Source organism: Antechinus flavipes, chromosome 3, assembly GCF_016432865.1.
Source record: "Antechinus flavipes isolate AdamAnt ecotype Samford, QLD, Australia chromosome 3, AdamAnt_v2, whole genome shotgun sequence".
NCBI lineage: Eukaryota > Metazoa > Chordata > Mammalia > Dasyuromorphia > Dasyuridae > Antechinus > Antechinus flavipes.
Window position 1 is genome coordinate 570995950 of NC_067400.1, and position 16824 is coordinate 571012773.

General features: G+C 46.5%; 2 protein-coding genes across 2 annotated transcripts; both read right to left on the reverse strand.

Moving 5' to 3' along the window:
- Positions 1–221: 221 nt before the first annotated feature.
- Positions 222–2565, reverse strand: LOC127557506 (claudin-16-like). The gene is made up of 5 exons (XM_051990820.1): positions 2407–2565; positions 1517–1619; positions 884–1048; positions 476–673; positions 222–298 (listed from the first exon to the last, which is right to left on the reverse strand). The coding sequence occupies exons 1-5, from the start codon at positions 2563–2565 to the stop codon at positions 222–224; spliced, it is 702 nt and encodes a 233-aa protein (XP_051846780.1).
- A 2015-nt stretch (positions 2566–4580) lies between these two features.
- Positions 4581–16186, reverse strand: CLDN19 (claudin 19). The gene is made up of 5 exons (XM_051987929.1): positions 15759–16186; positions 12616–12780; positions 12330–12414; positions 5455–5607; positions 4581–4778 (listed from the first exon to the last, which is right to left on the reverse strand). Exons 1-5 carry the CDS (start codon positions 15979–15981, stop codon positions 4730–4732), a joined length of 675 nt encoding a protein of 224 aa, XP_051843889.1. The 5' UTR covers positions 15982–16186; the 3' UTR covers positions 4581–4729.
- Between the last annotated feature and the right edge of the window lie 638 nt (positions 16187–16824).

The following is a 16824-nucleotide window of genomic DNA, read 5'->3' on the forward strand; positions in this document are numbered from 1 at the left end:
TTTAAAAAATCTTTGTTATGAGGGAAGTCTTGCTGGGTAGGAAGATAGGGAAGAAATGTGTTGGGAAAAGGATATAATCTAAAAACAAAAGATACTAATAAAACTTTTAAACATCAACTTAGTCTTGGGATGGGCCCTGGTATTCTCTGAACTCCCCTCTGGCTCCATGACTCTGAGACTAAATGTGGCAGTGATGATAAAGGGTTGAGGCAGCTATGTCCTTATACACTGGAGTCCAGGATATATACGGCCTGTGGGTGCAGCCGGCTTCTGAATTGGTGTCCATGGCCTCTCCTACCTGTGGAGCAGAGCAGAGGAGAATCTGGATATGACATTTTATAAGGTCTCACCCTTAACTCTGGGGACCCTGGGACTGGTGGAAGCAAAGATAAGGCCTCCCCCTCAAATGCCTGCTTGTTTGAAAAGAGGGGAGGACTTGGGGAGAGGAATTGGGTGGGTTCTTGGACATACTGACCTGGGAGCCAGAGGCCTGGAAGACAGCAGGCCAGACCCAAAGCAGTGGCCATGCAGCCAGCAGATCCCACAATACCTAACCAGCAAGACCAGCCCCACTCGTAATAGCCAGTAAGAGGTCCTCGGGGATGAGTAGGTAGGGTTCGCTCCATAGCCACCTCCACAGCAAACCAGAGTGACCCCAGTGCTCCAGGGAACCCTAAAGCAAAGGTGAGTGGGTTGATTCCCCTGTTTTGGAGTCCAGCAGCAGCAGCAGTCTCAGATTTTCTTCCTTAGCAGTCCCAGCCTGGACCAGTCCCTCCCCCAGTTTCTGGATGCTGAACTGTGCCTTTCTCCATTTCCCGGAGCTTGGGTCCAGCCCCTAGTTTCAACCCTGACTCTACCCCTTGCTCTTCTCCTCCCACCTCACCTCCGGCACCTAAGAGGCATCCTGATGCCCAGGCCAGTCGAACCCTTATCCTGGGATCAGTCCCTAGGAGCTGCACTTGGGTCAGAGTGAGGAGCAGGGCCACCAACCCACAGCTACACAGCATCCCAGCCACGAGCAACAGGGCCCTGGTCAGCACCCGTCGTCCTGGAGAAGGGGGAGGGGAGAGCACCAGAGAAGGGGGATAGGGAGCACCAAGGAGCAAGGCTCAGGGAAACCAAGGTGGGGAGAGCTGAGGGGAGGGGCACAAGGAGCATTTTGCAAGGGGTCATGGAGAGGATTTTCAGGGAGTACTGAGGGGAGTCAGGAAACCCTGGGGGAGAAGAGAGCTGAGGGAAAACTAGAAGGATGACCTCAGAGACAAGTTATCATTTACTGGGGAAGAGCCTGGGAGAAAAGGGAATGTGAGAAATAATGGAGAGGTAAGCCCTGAGGAGGGAGCCGAAGGGAAGTATGGTGGAAAGAAAATGGGGTAGGAAACCCCGTGGCCGGGACAATGTACGTGAGGAGACGGGAGTGTGGGAAGGGTGTCTGGCGCAGCGGGTGCTGGCCTAGGAAGACAAGCCCCAGGACTTGGGCGGGGCCCTGCAGGCGGGGTAGGGGTGGAGATCTCACGTGGATGTGTGGCCAGGATGGAATCATACTGGTCGCAAGTCCGAATGCCATCCAGTAGATTGGTGACACACGCCCGCCACAGCCCTTGGCATTTGTGGCTTACCTGGGTGTGGGCAGAAGGGGGAAGACAGACTGGAGGGAGTCTGAAAGGCAGCGGGCCGCTTCCACTCCGAAGAGGGAGCCGGAGACTTCGTTACAGACACGTCCTAGTACGGTTTTCCCTACTTCAGCCTGTAAACTCCTTGAGGACAGGGTCTGTGTCACATCAATCTTCACGTCCCCTCCGACGTCTCTCGGGGTCAGACCTCAAGCCTTGGATTATTCTTTCTCCCCCTACTCCTCCTACACTGAGCCTCAGCACCAAGGAGAGCTCCTGGGTTACGGGCTCTTCTCTCCTTTCTCCTTGCATGCAAGGGAGAATTTAAAAGTGCTAAGTTACCCATTAAGAATAGCGCAAAAGAAGGAGACGCGTTGCAAGAATCCTCTTGCCAGACTAGATGAGCCAGGAAAGGATTGGTCGGGAGGTGGATTAAGACCAGTTCAGAACGCGGTGGGAGGGCTAAGATCAGAGCTGGGAAGGTCTTTGGAAAGGGGCAGGACTGGATGGGATCTGGGCTAGGAAGGATGAGGAAGGGCGCTGGGGGCAGAGTAGGTCCTGGAAAGAACAACCCGGGCTGGAGCGAGACTAGTTCGGGTTGGGGCCAGGATGCGGACTAAGGTGTATTTGGACTGGGTCAGAATTTGCAAGGAGTATGGACTCGGTGGAGAGGAACGTCCTATAATCCTGAACTAATGCCGGTTTTATCAGCAGCACTCAAATTGCCTGCGACTGGGGTAGGGTGGAGGTTAGAAGTTTGAGAAAGGGGCGGGCCTGACTCTCCCCCTCTCACCTCCAGACTGTCATCTGAGTTAACCACCCAGCAGTCGGTCCAGGTGGCCGTGAGCAGCAAGGCCGTAGAGAGCAGGGCCAGACTGGCTAGTGGCAAGAGACTGGGTCCTGGCATTGGAGCCTGCAGGCGACAGTAACCCAGACGTCCAGCCAGCCCCATTTCCCAGCGCCACTCGTCCTTCCCAGTACCCACAGAAACCTTAGTCTCCCCGGGGAACTACAGGGCAGAGTCCTGTGGGGAGAACCTGAATTTTATAACCAGAGACCGTGGGATTGACTTTGTTGGCAGGTTTCACGCTTCCGAAGGGTAGAAGGATTTGACGCTGGAGCAGATGACGGTCCCCGGTTCCTATCCCTCACCTGAAGTAGTAAAACCCCAGGATGCCCGGGTGTGGGGCTTCTGAGGCTCCGCTATCCCTCGGGCCCAGGGTATATCTATAACTCCCCGCCAAGGCCGGAGAGCTGGGCTCTAGGACTGTGGGAAAAATCACCGGCTACCTATGTGAGGCAGACAAGGATGCCATCTATGGCGGATTATTCCCAGACACAGTTTATAGGAGAATTCGTATATACAGTCTCAGAGGATTAGTCTCTGATGCCATCTACAAGCATTAGACGTTTGACTCGTATTAAACATCTGCTCCACTCAGTAACCCGCTCCGTCTACATGGGCATACGAGTCTCAGAAGATTGGTCACTGATGTCGTCTAGGAGAGTTAGACATCAGACACGGTCTACAAGGGTTAACTATTAATCCGTATTAGACATGTACCCGGGTTAGTCATTGACGCAGTCAATGATTCGGTCCAGGAGGACTGCCATCTCTCCGAGTTTTGATATTAATATAGTTTCTCTGATCCCACTGGGTCTTTTGGGTCTAGGCCCCTCATCCATCTTTTTCTAATCCCTCAGTCCTTCCCTATCCCACCTCCCCACCCTGAACTGCCCGAGGGCCGACCTGCACAGGGGGACTTCCGGATAAGAACCTGGCCCGGAGTTCGGTCTCGAGGTCGCGTCCCTAGAGACAGAGTTGGAGCCGAAGGAGCTGCCGCCGCCGCCGCCACCGCCCAGCCCCGCGCCCTGTGCTACAGCCGGTTGGGACCTCGTTACCCAGTCCTAGCCCGGGCTTCGCCTGGAGTCCTGCGGGTTGCAGAGCTCGAACTGGAGCTCTGGGGCAGGCCTAAGGGGCGCGGCCAGGGGGTGGAGAGCTGAAGGGAGAGTTCAGGATGGTGGAAGGGGGGAGTGCAGTGAGGGGCTACTGGTGGGGGCGGGGATTCGGGAGAATCATGCGGATCCAGGTTTCCTTCGCATTCCAAGTCAAGCCCTGGGCACCTGTCCAGCCCATGAGAGCAATCTTGGCCCTCTTTCCTCAGAGACAAAAACTCTACACCACCCTTTTCCCTCCGTAGCCGCCCCTGAATGTGCCCCACCAAGGCAGTACGGGAAGGGGCTTTTTGTCAGCTCTCTCCTGGGCCCACTTGGCAGTCCCAGATCAAGGGACTCTGTGGCAGTCTCCTTCCCCAGGCCTCAGGCCCCAGCCTTAAAAGAGTTTTGGTCTTCAGAATTGTGGGGGTAGATTCTTAGGCTTCTAAGAGAATATGGAGCGGGGAGAGGATACATCTCTTCCCTAGGAAGTAATGTCAGGGCAGAAGAGGCTCTAAAGCCCCAAACAGTCTCTACTTTTAATCTCAGTGCTGCTTCTTTGCATAAAAGGATGACCTAGGTCCTAGGGGATGAAAACCAAGGAGAGGGAAGTCAGATTCTCCCTAAGGCGAGGAGAAACCAGAGTTTAATAATAAAAATCATGAAACTTTCTCTGGATCTATTCTTTTAAACTCCTGCCTGTTTCTCTGCAGTAATTAGGAGTGAGACCTCTTATTCACTGATGCCAGTAAGCAGCACAAGGGAGAAGCCATTGGTATTCATAGGACTTAAACTTTAGACGTTATTCATTGAATCCTCATTTTATGGTTGAGGTAAGTGAGTCTCAAAGAGGTTGCATGCTATCACAAACCTGGTGGTAGTTTCCAAGATAGAACCTGGCAGAAGGAAGAAGGACAAGGTCACACTTGTCCCCTTTGCCTCTCCCCTTTTGCCTGTCACCAGTTGCTTGTCTCTGTCCCCATCACATTCACTCGTCATGTCCTGCTCCCAGACAAATGAAAGACACCAAAGTCAAGAAAAACAAATCAGGACTTCTCTTTGCATATGGACTAAAGTCACAGAAGCATAGCTTTCCACCCTGGTGGAAAGATAAGGAATAAAAGAGAAAGGGAGGGGAGTGGCTGGGGCCTGGGAGGGGGCCAGAGTTGGGGGCTGCTAGGTTACAAGCCTGGGTCTCCCCTCATGGGTGCAGGCACTTTTACAATTTGTCTGAAATTCAAAAGAAAAAAAGGGGGCATTAGTTCTGCTGAGAGAACCCTGGGCTCTGGGGATCCCAGATTTCTGGGATCTCTGAGGAGCAGAGGTCACTGTCCCCAGCATCCACTCACATCCCACCCACAGCCCACTGGCCTAGACACAGATTGGCAATGGCCTTAGCCCACACCATCCTCCTTCCCTGTTCACGTGACAGGAGGCAGATTCCTGAACCCCTGCAGTAGTGAGCTCTCTCTCCATTTCTCTAGGTGTGTGTGTGTGTGTGTGTGTGTGTGTGTGTGTGTGTATGTGAGAGACAGAGAGAGAAAGAGATGACAGAGGATGAGACAGAGAAAGATGAGAGAAACAGAGCCAGAAAGACACAGAGAGAGACAGAGAAAGAGAGAAAGAGACAGAGAGACAGAGACATCCGAGTTAATGCTGATGGGCCACTCTCATGTGTGTCTGTGAGACTTTGCCTTATTCTGTGTTGGTATGTGTGAACTGAGGAATGAGTGCTATTGGGAGCTACCTGATAAGCCATGGGGATGACTCTCACCCTCAGCCCAGAGCATAGAAGCTGGCTGAGGGGTTACCTCTTCACCTGCCTTGGGGCTGACAGGGGCATAGAGGATGTGGGAGTTAGGGACAGGATCAACAGGCCAGGGCTGGGCCGGGGACTCAGACATACTCCCGAGCAGCCGCAGAGGCAGGCCCAGCTCGATAGGGTTGCTGGGGGCTGAGTCTCTCTCTTTCAGGACAGGTGCAGCAGAGGAAGGAGCCTCCCAGCATAATGAGGCTGGCAGATGCCCAACCCACAAACAGCGCTGGCCCAAACTCATACCTGGGAGGGAAGGAGGAAGGAAGAGAGGGAGAGATCAGATTAGACAAGACCCTATTATAGCTGATTCATTAAGTCATGACATTATTCCCACCCCTCAGGGCCTAATTTAAATACTATCTCCTTCATAAAGATTTCTGTGACTAATGCTAACTAAGCATATCTTTCCCACCTTGAACTCTTGTCTAGACTCTTCATTGACTACCAGTCATGTATCATATTTATTTTTTCATGTGTTATGTGGGAAAATGGTGGCCTTGCCATGTAGCCCTAAGCAAGGGACAATTGGGGGATAACACATATGCTTATTGAATTGAATTGAAAACTCTGTACAAGTAGGTGATAATTTCTGAATATGTAGGTCTGACTAAACTACTCTCTGGTGAAAAATCTCTGGTGCTTATAGAAATCTTTCGCTTACAGAACAAATTGCAAGTTCCTTGGACTAGGATTCAAGGTCTTCTGCAATCTAAATCAATATATTTTTCCAGCTTCATTTCAGATGGCCAAATTGCCCAATTCCTCTACTCCTCAACCTCCTATCGCCCACTTCCCCGCATAAGTCCAGGCCATCTCCCAGAGCAGGAATGTTTCTTTTCTTCATTTCCACCTGTTGAGAGAAGCGTTCTCTGGTCCCTGCCATCCTCACTACTCAAAGTACTCTTTTTCGTCCCTGTCCCATTCTATCCTAAAACAGACCTTTCTGCATACATGCTCTGTCCCTTCTAAAAGACTGAAAACTTTTTGAAGGGGGGATATATATCATTTTAAAATCTTTGCATTCCTCATCACTATGTTCAATGCTTGGCATATGGCAGGAATTTTGTAAATATTAAATTTCTTAAACATAAGCCCAGCCTCTGCCTAGGTTGAAAGATCTTTCACCCACCAGTCAGTACCAGAAGCCTAAAAATCTAGTTAATAACTATAGATATGAGAGTTAAGAGAATGGCCCCAGGCTCCCTATTCGTTCCAGGTTGATAGATGGAGAATAATGTGTATAGCATCTAGAGTCATCCTTGTGTTGAGTCAGCCTGGAAACAGGCTTTCTCCTGTCACTCCCCAAAATGAGGTATTTCCCCCATCTTATTCCCTTAGTTTGGGGGCAAAATTCTGAGGAGGAAGGGTTAGAGTAAAAACCCTCATTCTCCATATTACTGATGCTATTGATGCTTGCCTTGACAATTTCTCCATTCCCTAATTCTGGTTCGAGTACTAAGGCATTCCCTTGGTATCTCCAGCTCTCATTTGGGGACACAGTCCCTGGGAAACACAAGATTATCTCCTGGAGCCCCAAACAGATTAAGTACATCCCTCTCAAAGTCCTAGCTGCCATGTTCATTCCTGCTTCTATACCAGATGATCTACTAGTTAGCCCTCACTGTCGCTCCATAACTAACCATTTTTTCTGTTATACACAGTAGGAATTTAATATGTATTTTCTGATTTGAAACATAATAAAGTGGCAAGTCTTCTGTATTTAAAATTGGGACCTGGGTACAAGTCCTGACTGTTTATATGTTAACTTATTTAATTATCACCTAAGTCACTGTTTTTCTCTGGTTCTTAGTTTCTTGATCTGAAAAAATGAATTGGGCTTACTAGTTGTAAAGTTGCTTCTGATTTGAAATCTTTAAAGCACTGATCCCACAGTCATGCTATTTCCTTCACTTGACATGTACCTCACAATTAACTCTACACATTCTCATAGACATATAATGATAGAGGTAGAAGGGACCTTAAAAATCATCTAATTCATTTTCAGCTTGCAAAGAAAACTGAGGCCCCGTGACTTGCTCAAGATCATGCCTGATAAGGACCTGACGAAACTTGAATTTAGTTCTTTTCACACAAAGTTTCCAGTTATTTCTACCATATCATGTTGCCCAGAACCAATTGAGACTCTTTACAATCTCGTAAAGTAACAAGTGTAAGAAGTAAATGAAATATTTCTGAACCATTCTTTCAGAATGCTTGGGATGTTAAGAAATTTTGTTTCAAATTTCATTGGTCCCCTACACTGAAAATAGTCACTGAAGATGGGCAAATTGAGCTTCTTTTCACTTTATAGAAACTCTTAGTTGGAAGGCCTTTAAGAAATCATCAGATCCAACCTGTATTTCAATAAGAGTCACTTCCATAACTCAACAAGTAGCTCTCAAGACTTTGGGAGGCAGTGTGGTGAAATGGATGGAGTGCTGAATTTAGAATCGGAGGTTCTGAGTTTCATTTATGGATTTGTCACTTACTACTTGTATATATAGCCTTGGGTAAATAAAAACTTCCTCCTTTTTGGTCTCAATTTCTTCATCTGTAAAATGAAGAAAATTATCTCCTAAATCTAAAGAGATATATGTTAATTTAATATCAATAAGCATTGTTAATTTAATATCAATAAGCATTTATTTAAAAATCTATGATCTTTTTGATTCAATTCAATAAACATTTATTAAAAGAGCTATGACCTTTTTAATTCATATTAAGAAACATTTTTGAAATGCCTATTATGTTACTAGTCACTGTTTGGGGTACTAAAAGCCCAGAGACAAAAATGAGACAATCTCTGTTCTGAATTACATTCTTTTTTACATTCTACTGAAGGAAAACTACATATAGAAATATAATCATCAGTTCAATCCCCTGAACTCTGGATTTATGTGGATGTGAATTAGAGTTATTAATAAATATGTACTTAATAAGTTATTTATCCTTGTAAACAGTGATCTCCAAGCCCAAATAGCCCATTCCATATCCAAATCATGTTAATTGTTGGGAATTCTTCCCTTATGTTGAAATGAAATGTGTCTCTCTGTCACTTTTGTCTACTGTTCCTATTTTTCCCCTAGAACAGAATAAATTTCAAGTGTCTTCCATTTGATAGCCTTCAAATACTTGAAGATGGTTCTTACATTTCTTTTGAGTCTCCCCTCGTCTGGGCATACACCCCATTCCTTTAGATAGTTTTTCTTCCAGTGGCATAGACTAAAACACCATCATTCTGGTCGCCCTCTTCAAAGGATGCTTTCTGGATTATCAAGGCTCTTACTCAACTCTGCTTAGAGCTGAACGTAACTCTTCAACTGGGATCTGACCAGGGGAGAGAACAGCAGGACTCTCATCTCCTCCTTCCTAGAAGCTCTGCATCTCACCACTTGATAATTAAGAAGGAGCATTCAGAACTGACCACCATTCTCCAGTGTGGTCTTACCCAAGACATTACACCAAGATGGTCATTTCCCAAATCCTAGACACCATAACTCTGGTAATGTAGGCTGCATTTGATTTCTTGGACTTGGGAGCTTCTGGCCCATTTAAAGCTTCCACATCCTACATAGGTGAGGACAGAAGCTTTGTATGTATTAGTCTTATTTCTCTAGGGAAATGGAATTCTTACTATATTTTCTTGTTTTCATTCTAAGTATGGGATAAGAGAATTATCTAGAATAGAAACAGCCAATATTAAAAGAAGTAATAAGATATTTTGTGTTTCAAGATCTTCAAGACATAGGGCTTGTCAAAATCCTGTATATATTTTATATTTTTTTCCCATGCTAACACTGGAGGACCTATATTTGAAGGAAATCATAGAGCAGATCAATATCTTATTGGGACTATGAAAAAAGCACAAGCATCACATCAAACATTTCATCATTTTGCTTGGATGCTCAGAAAAATGTTTCAAATTACCAAAGAGCAGGCCTGACAGATAGTCAAAGAATGTCCTGCATGTGTTGTGTATCACCTCCCTAAATTAGAGGGTATTAAACCCAGAGGAAGATATCCTAATGAGCTTAGGCAAATGGATGTTACATATGTATTAGATTTGGAAAATGAAAATATGTACATGTTATTGTAGATACATATTCAGGATTTACTTATGCCTCTGTTCTAGGAGGAAAAACCACAAAGCATGTAATGGACCCTTTATTATCTTGCTTTACTCTTTTAGGAACTCCTCAACTCCTCAACAGGTCAAAACTGACAAAGGACCCGATTATATTTCTTTGCAGTTTAAAAAAATTCTGTGGTTCTTGGGATAGTTCACATGTTACGGGAATTCCTTACAATCCAACAGAACAGGGTATAGTATAACATAAGAATAGAACTTTGAAAGTCATTCTTGATAAACAAAAAGGGGGGAGAAGTTCCCCAAGAACAGATTTGCTAAAGCACTATATACCATTCATCATCTCACATTGAATAACTTGTCCCACACCCCAGCTGATTTATTTTTTTCTTCACCACATTGTTTTTCCTCAAAGAGATACAGAAAAGATGAAGGAGCCAGCTCTGCCGCCCAGCCCTCCCGTCACAATATGTGATGTGGAAGAATGTCAATGGGATGTGGAAGGGCCCTGGTAAGGTAATAATTCAGGGTCAAGGTTTTCTTTGTATTTCCACAGATGAAGGAGACACATGGATCCCAGAAAGATGTAACCGCCCTGTCCAAATTGATCCAGAGCATGAAGATAAAAGAAAAGAAGACTCGCAGAAGCTGCCGCTACCGCCGCAACAGAAATTGAGCAGCATGGCTCCTGCAGCTGGCCTTAGTCCTGGTACAACTTAAATTGGGAGAAGGAAAAACTAAAGCCTTCTAGGGTATTATACAAAGCCCACCATGAGTGAAGTAATTGGATGGGGAGAATATATTCCTGAAATTCTACTGTATGGAAATAGATCTCAATATTTAGTTAAGGAATTTGGTATTAATAAGATGGAGAAGAGTCAAATAGTTCAATACAAATGCTAGCTTTGACAGCTGTAGTCTGATACAACCTATTCATTTTCACTATAAATATGATCCTTTTCACAGGCTTTTTTGGCTAGTAGGAATGTTGCAAACCTCTAATTGCGTAAAAAGGCTTTAAGTCTGTAGTGCCACAAAGCATACATTTCCTTAGTCAAAGAACTACTGTTCTAAGTGTATTGGGACAGAACTGTGAAACAATAACTCCCAATTGGGGAATTCATATATCACCCTGTTAGGATGGGGACTTATGGGACTCTGACGAATCTGATCCTCCTTTTCTGGACTGCAGAACAGAACAGAGACTTTATCACACTATTTGGAATCAGACATATGTCCTGGTATAATGATACTGATAACTGCCATATGCATAGGGGATATCCTAAATCGAATTGGTGGGGAAATAATCAAAAGGGAAATGATCAGGTTTGGAAAATCACATTACCATTCACTCCTGTAGAGGGATATTATCAGAACAGAAATAACAATGTGTCATACAATGCTATTGTGTAGGCATGTTTGGGGAATGATTATGCTTTCATGTGGGGAGAAACTGGCCACGTGACAGTAACAAAGATAGAAGAGTTTATAATGTTACTTGCAGAGGTTTCTGAATGCATAGAAAGTAAGGTTAATACCAGTATTGTGTTTGTTACGAAACCTTCATTTAATACATTACCTATACAGAGTGATAACTGGTATCACACTCGAGCAGACCATTCCTAGGAGAACATTGAACATTTGCTCAGCAAAAATAGAAAGAAAAGATGTATTTCATATATTGTTTCTGCTATAATTGCATTAATTTCTATTTTAGCTTCCAGTGCCTCAATTGCTATGTCTGTAACCATTGTTCAAAATCAAGTGGTTCAAGCTAATTATTTGCATGAACTTACTCTGAACATTTCTAAAGGGTTTGCTATACAGAATAAAATCAATAAGGAGTTTTATGAAGCTATAAATCAATTAAGGGAAGATGTCCTTGAAATAGGACAAGAAGTGGAAATAGTAAGGATTAGACAAAGATTGGTGTATGATTACAGATTCACTAGTTTCTGTATGATTAAAGAGGAATACAAAAAGAGTGGGAATGGGATAAAATTAGAAATCACCTAATGGATTATGGGGAAATTCAAATATTACATTGGATATTGAAGATCTTCAATAGATCACTGATATGTTACATAAAGAATCACATGAAAATCTAGAACCTGACCAAACTATCCAAACAATGGCTGATCAAGAAACATTCAGTACCATTGGGCATAAAATTATACTCATAGGATTTGCTGTAATTTTGCTTATATGTATCTGTATCTGTGGACCTATTCTGATAAGCTGTTTTCTGACCATAGTTAAAAGAATTATGGAGAATGTTCTCAGGCAGGATCTCAGACTTCAAGACTTGAGAGCATCTCAATAAACAACAAAAAAAGGGGAGAAGTAGAGAACTCCCAGAAAGCTAGAAACTTCAGTAATTGGGATGTTCCCCTCCTTCTCAGATTAATCAAGGGTACATATAAGCTTGAAATTATGAGAAAACATAAGTTCTGGGCACAATTATTGGGGCATTGTGAACTTTTCATATGATTGAGTCCCTAGAAACTAACAACATAATTCAGAGAGTTAGATCATAGAAAACAGAAACCAGGGCTAGTCACAGAACAATGCTTTTCATAATAACATATGGTTTTAAGATATATAAGCAACATGATTTCTTTTAATTAACAGCTCTATTGAATTATCAGCAATCCTGTCTCCTTATTTTCAACTACACGAGCTTATTTGTGTGGTGCTGGCCACAACATGTCCCCACTAGAATGGGAAGAGACCTGAGTCCCAGAACCCTGACCCATTCTGAGAATATAAAAGATTCAACATAGGGGTTGAGAAGAAAAGGACTGTGGGTGGGCCCAGATTCCCCTGAGGACCTGAGAAAGCCCGTTCTCCTCTTCCACCCCCGCCCAGTCTTCCTTACCTGGCATTGACTGGTGTGTTGGGATTGAAAAACTCCTGGGTTACTAGCGTGGCATACCAGGAGACTGCAGTCAGCGTACAGAGCCCTGAGGACAGAAAGACCCAGCTCAGTCCTGTTCTGGTTTCCTGGCTCCTAGGTCAAGTCCGGCTGCCCTTCCCCATCCCCCGGGGAGCTCAGCCTCTAGGCTTGACATGGTATGCCATGTCTTCTTCTGCCCTCTCCAGTGGAGGCAGAGGTTGGGAGGGGGCCACTGACCGGTGCTGGCCATGGGGAATGCAGGACTTACCTGCCAGGAGGAAGAGGGCACCTCCAGAGACAGCAACCCGGCCCTTTGTCACAGGGTTGTTGTCTCCTACGCGGGTGCATTTCATGCCCACCACACTGACGACCACCCCGATGAAGCCCAAGAGCACAGAGACGACCATGAGGGCTCTTGAAGTCTGGATGTGGACTGTAAGGGGAAGAGATCAGTGTATTCTAAGGGGCCCCTTATCCTCAGCCCAGTTCTTCTTCGGTGCCCTCCCCATTGCCTCTGCAGCCCTGCCTCCCTCCCACCCAGCAGTTTTCACTCCCACTCTTCTCTCTCTGTTTCATTCCTTCCATCTGACCATTGGTCCAGGCTCTGGAAGTGAAAAAATCATGTCAGAGCTGGAAGGACCCTTAGAAAGCCTGTAATCCAAGCTCCTGTCTTTCCCCTTCACCTCAGGAGGGACGTGATTTATTCAAAGATACACAGTGAATAGTTGGGACCCTGGAGATTTGAACCCATGTCTCCAGACGCTTAAATACATAATCTTTCCAATTTCCTCCCAAATCTTGGAGCCTGGGGGCTTCTGGTAGTGAGCCACTCCCTCCCCTTCTGCTTCCTCTCTGAGGTCTCTGGGTTAGGATACAGCCACGGTAGGTGCCAATGAAATCATGTTCTTGTATGTGGCCGACATGACAATGATGCCATGTTGTTATTTTAGGACTTTTTCTTTTTCTTTTTTAACTCAGTCTGTTTAACCTCTCACACACCTGATTCTTGGAATCACCTTCACTGGCCAAGAGTGCCCCCTCACCAAGGACAGCTGAGATTATTAGAATGTTCTAAGGTCTACGAAACTCTTTACATTTACATTTATTATCTCAATAGGTCATCAGCCACCCATCAGATAGGCTTTATCTACAGAGTATTATTATCCTCAATTTAGAGATAGGAAAACTGAGAGATAGAAAACAGAGAAAACAGATCACTAAAAGTACTGGACAAATAAATAGTGGGCTGTTGAGTAGTTAGCCCATAGGAGCAGAGTTAGTGGGTGATAGGGGTAGAAACCTGGTCCCAGTCTCTCTTAACTTCAGGTCCCCAATGGACCTTTCTATGCTCCCTCTCAGTTCTGACATTCTGTGTTTTAAGGTTTGGCATTTTTGTTCTAAAAGGTCCCTTGAAAGACTCTGAAATTCTACCTTCTCACTTTGTTCTGTTCCAAGGTCACTTGCAGTTCTAACACTCTGTGTTGTAAGCCTCCTTCTTTTGGTCTTGATAATGTTGGGAAAGGCATTGACTCAGGAGTAAAAAGAATCTGTCTCTTAACTCCCTGTATGAGCATTGGGCAAATAATGTTAATTCTTTGGTCTCAGCTGCCTCATCTACGGGTTGGGCTGGATGACTCTTTTCCAAGCATCCCTAGACCTATCAGCCTGTAAACCCTGTCCTATTTCCCAATGGCCAGCCACCTTGTCCAGGAAACTTTCCCAATTTATGCAGATAAGGCAGAGAGATTTCCCTGCAATGGCACTAGGATTGCCATGGTTCTGCAGCCCCCTCCCCCAATACTTCTGCCCTTTAATGGGGCTGTGTGTATGTCCTATACAACCGTGTCCATGTCACTGGGACTGTCAAAAACCCCTCAGTGGCCTCTGCCAGACGTGCACTAGCTTTATGTTTGGTGGGTGAGAACAAAAGGAAAGGAAGCCAGTCCTCAGGTGACTCCCAGAAGGGAGGGTCAGCACCCAACTCCACCTCCCCCATCCATCACTAGAGCTAGCAGACAACTCCCAAGGGAAGGAGAGCTATTCAGGACCCGAGTGGGAAAAGCTGAGGCTGTCCTAGAGACAAGCAATAAAACCTGAGCCACTGGGATCCTACTTCCCTGGTTTAGACCAACCCCGTTGGGATATGCAGTTAGGGAACACATGCCAGAAATATCAGGGGAAAACTAATTCCTCCCAGTCTCCCACGACCTCCACTCCCTTCCGCAAACTCTGCCTTGCTCTTGTAATCTTCAGGACCCCTGAACTCCTCTAAAAACCCTCCTTAGCACAAACACTATCATTGCCCTCTCCTCCAGAACTCCAAGGGGGATTTAAGAGGTTGGAAAAAGGAAGAGAAATTGTGGGAGAAGTAACTTATGGAATGGAAAATGTAGGTATCTAATAGGGGTTGTGTTATTCTGGATGCGCTTAAGAGTAAATGCTTGATAAATATGGCAAAATGAGACTCCAGTTCTCTACTTTGCCATTGATCTCTGATCAAAAAAGTCACTTGCCCAGTTCAGATTTTGATTTCTCTCTTGTTAAAATGAGCGAGATTGGAATGAGTGCTTTTCTAGCTCTGAACTTCTAAGTTCTAAGGGCCCTCCTAGCTCTGACATCCCTTATTCTAAGGGCCCTCCTAGCTCTGACATCCCTTATTCTAAGGGCCCTCCTAGGTCTGACTTCCTGGGTTCTAAGGGCCCTTCCAGCTCTGACATCTTGGGTTCTAAGGGCTCTCCCAGCTCTGACATCTTGGGTTCTAAGGGCTCTCCCAGCTCTGACATCCTGGGTTCTAAGGGCCCTCCCAGCTCTGACCTCCTGGGTTCTAAGGGCCCTCTCAAGTCTGACATCCTGGGTTCTAAGGTCTGACATTTTATGTTCTATAAGACCCCTTGAAAGGCTCTAAAATTCTTTATTCTCACTTTCTATATATTCTGCTCTAGGGTCACATGCAGTTCTGACTTTGCATATTAAGTAATCCTGCCTCCAATAATCTCTGTCCTAAGGATATTTCAACCCTGACTTTCTATGTTCTTAGGGCCCTTCCCCCACTAACACTAGGACTATGTATGAATATGAATCTTACATATGTAGGAGTTATGAATCTGGGAGGTGGGAAAGGAGTGTCTGACACCAGGAGGCACAGGGACTTTAGGGAGTTGGGGGAACTTCTCTTTTAAGGCAAGTCAACAAATATGCACACAGCCTCAGAGGCACCAGGACCTCCTCCCATCCCATCTCAGTGAACCCTCCCGGGAGCCCAGAATCCGGTCTCTATGCCCCCTTGAGCCCCAAAGGACCAACGTCACAGTACAACTGCTTGGGGGGAAGCGCTAGGTGATGGGGCTGAGGAAGGAGGGGTGGGGTAGAAGAGGGAGGGGAGAGAGGCAGAGGGGAGGGAGCGGGTCCTACCGTCCAGGGCCAGCAGAGAGTCATAGAGCTTGCATTGCACCTGGCCGGTGCTCTGAGAGGCACAGGACATCCAGAGTCCCTCGTAGAGCCCCACGGCCGTGATGATGGCATCTCCCGCATAGGAGGACTGCTTCCACTGGGGCAGGGCTGTGCTGGCGATGATGCCCACCCAGCCCCCCAGTGCCAGGAAGTAGCCCAGGAGCTGGAAGCCGGAGTTGGCCATGGCCCGGTGGCCCAGCGGCCCGAGGCGACGGCTCAGAGCAGGCTGGGGGTCCTCGGAGGGACGGGGGGCATGGCCCCACGGGGCTTCTGTCTCCTGGAGCACAGCCGAGGGACGGGGCAGGACTTCGATGGCAGGGAGGGAGGGGGCGCGGAGGGCAGCGGTGGCAACGGCAGGAGCTGCTCGGGCTCCGGCTCCAGAATGCAGGGGGAGGTGGGGGGTTGGCAATGCCGAGGCACCGCCCACTACAGCCTGCCTGGGACAGAGCTGAGTCCCTACTCAAAGGGGAGAAGTGCCCCAAGTCCCTGAGCAGGGGGATGGGGTGGACCATAGGCGGCTTCCTAAGGAGGCCACCCTGAGCCCCCGCCCCAGGCACAAAGGGGCCCAAGGCACGTCCATCCTCCCCTGCCCCTCGGGGGCTCCTAGCACCCCCTCCCATTTGGAGCTGGGAGGGACCCTCTGAATTTACTGAAGAAGATCCGATGCTCTGAGAGGTTGCCTTGCTCAAATGGGAAAAAATAAATTGAAACCCAAGTTTTCTGGCCCTAAATCCACTGTAATATCTGGTTCACATTTCTAGAAAGTGAGGCTTGTGATGGACCTTGAAACCAACTAGTCCAACACCATCAGAGTACAGACGAAGGTTCCAACTTACATAGGTCGTAAGTGATTTGAACACAGGTCTTGGGACTCCAATTCCAGTGAAGGTTTTGGTTTTGTGGTTGTTTTCTCCCCACCACATCCCAAGATGCTGCCACTGATTCCTGGTCCTAGAATTCTCTGACCTTTGGGGTTTCCTATATTCAGAATTTAGGGGGCAGGAAAGTAGATGCATTTCTTCTCTTC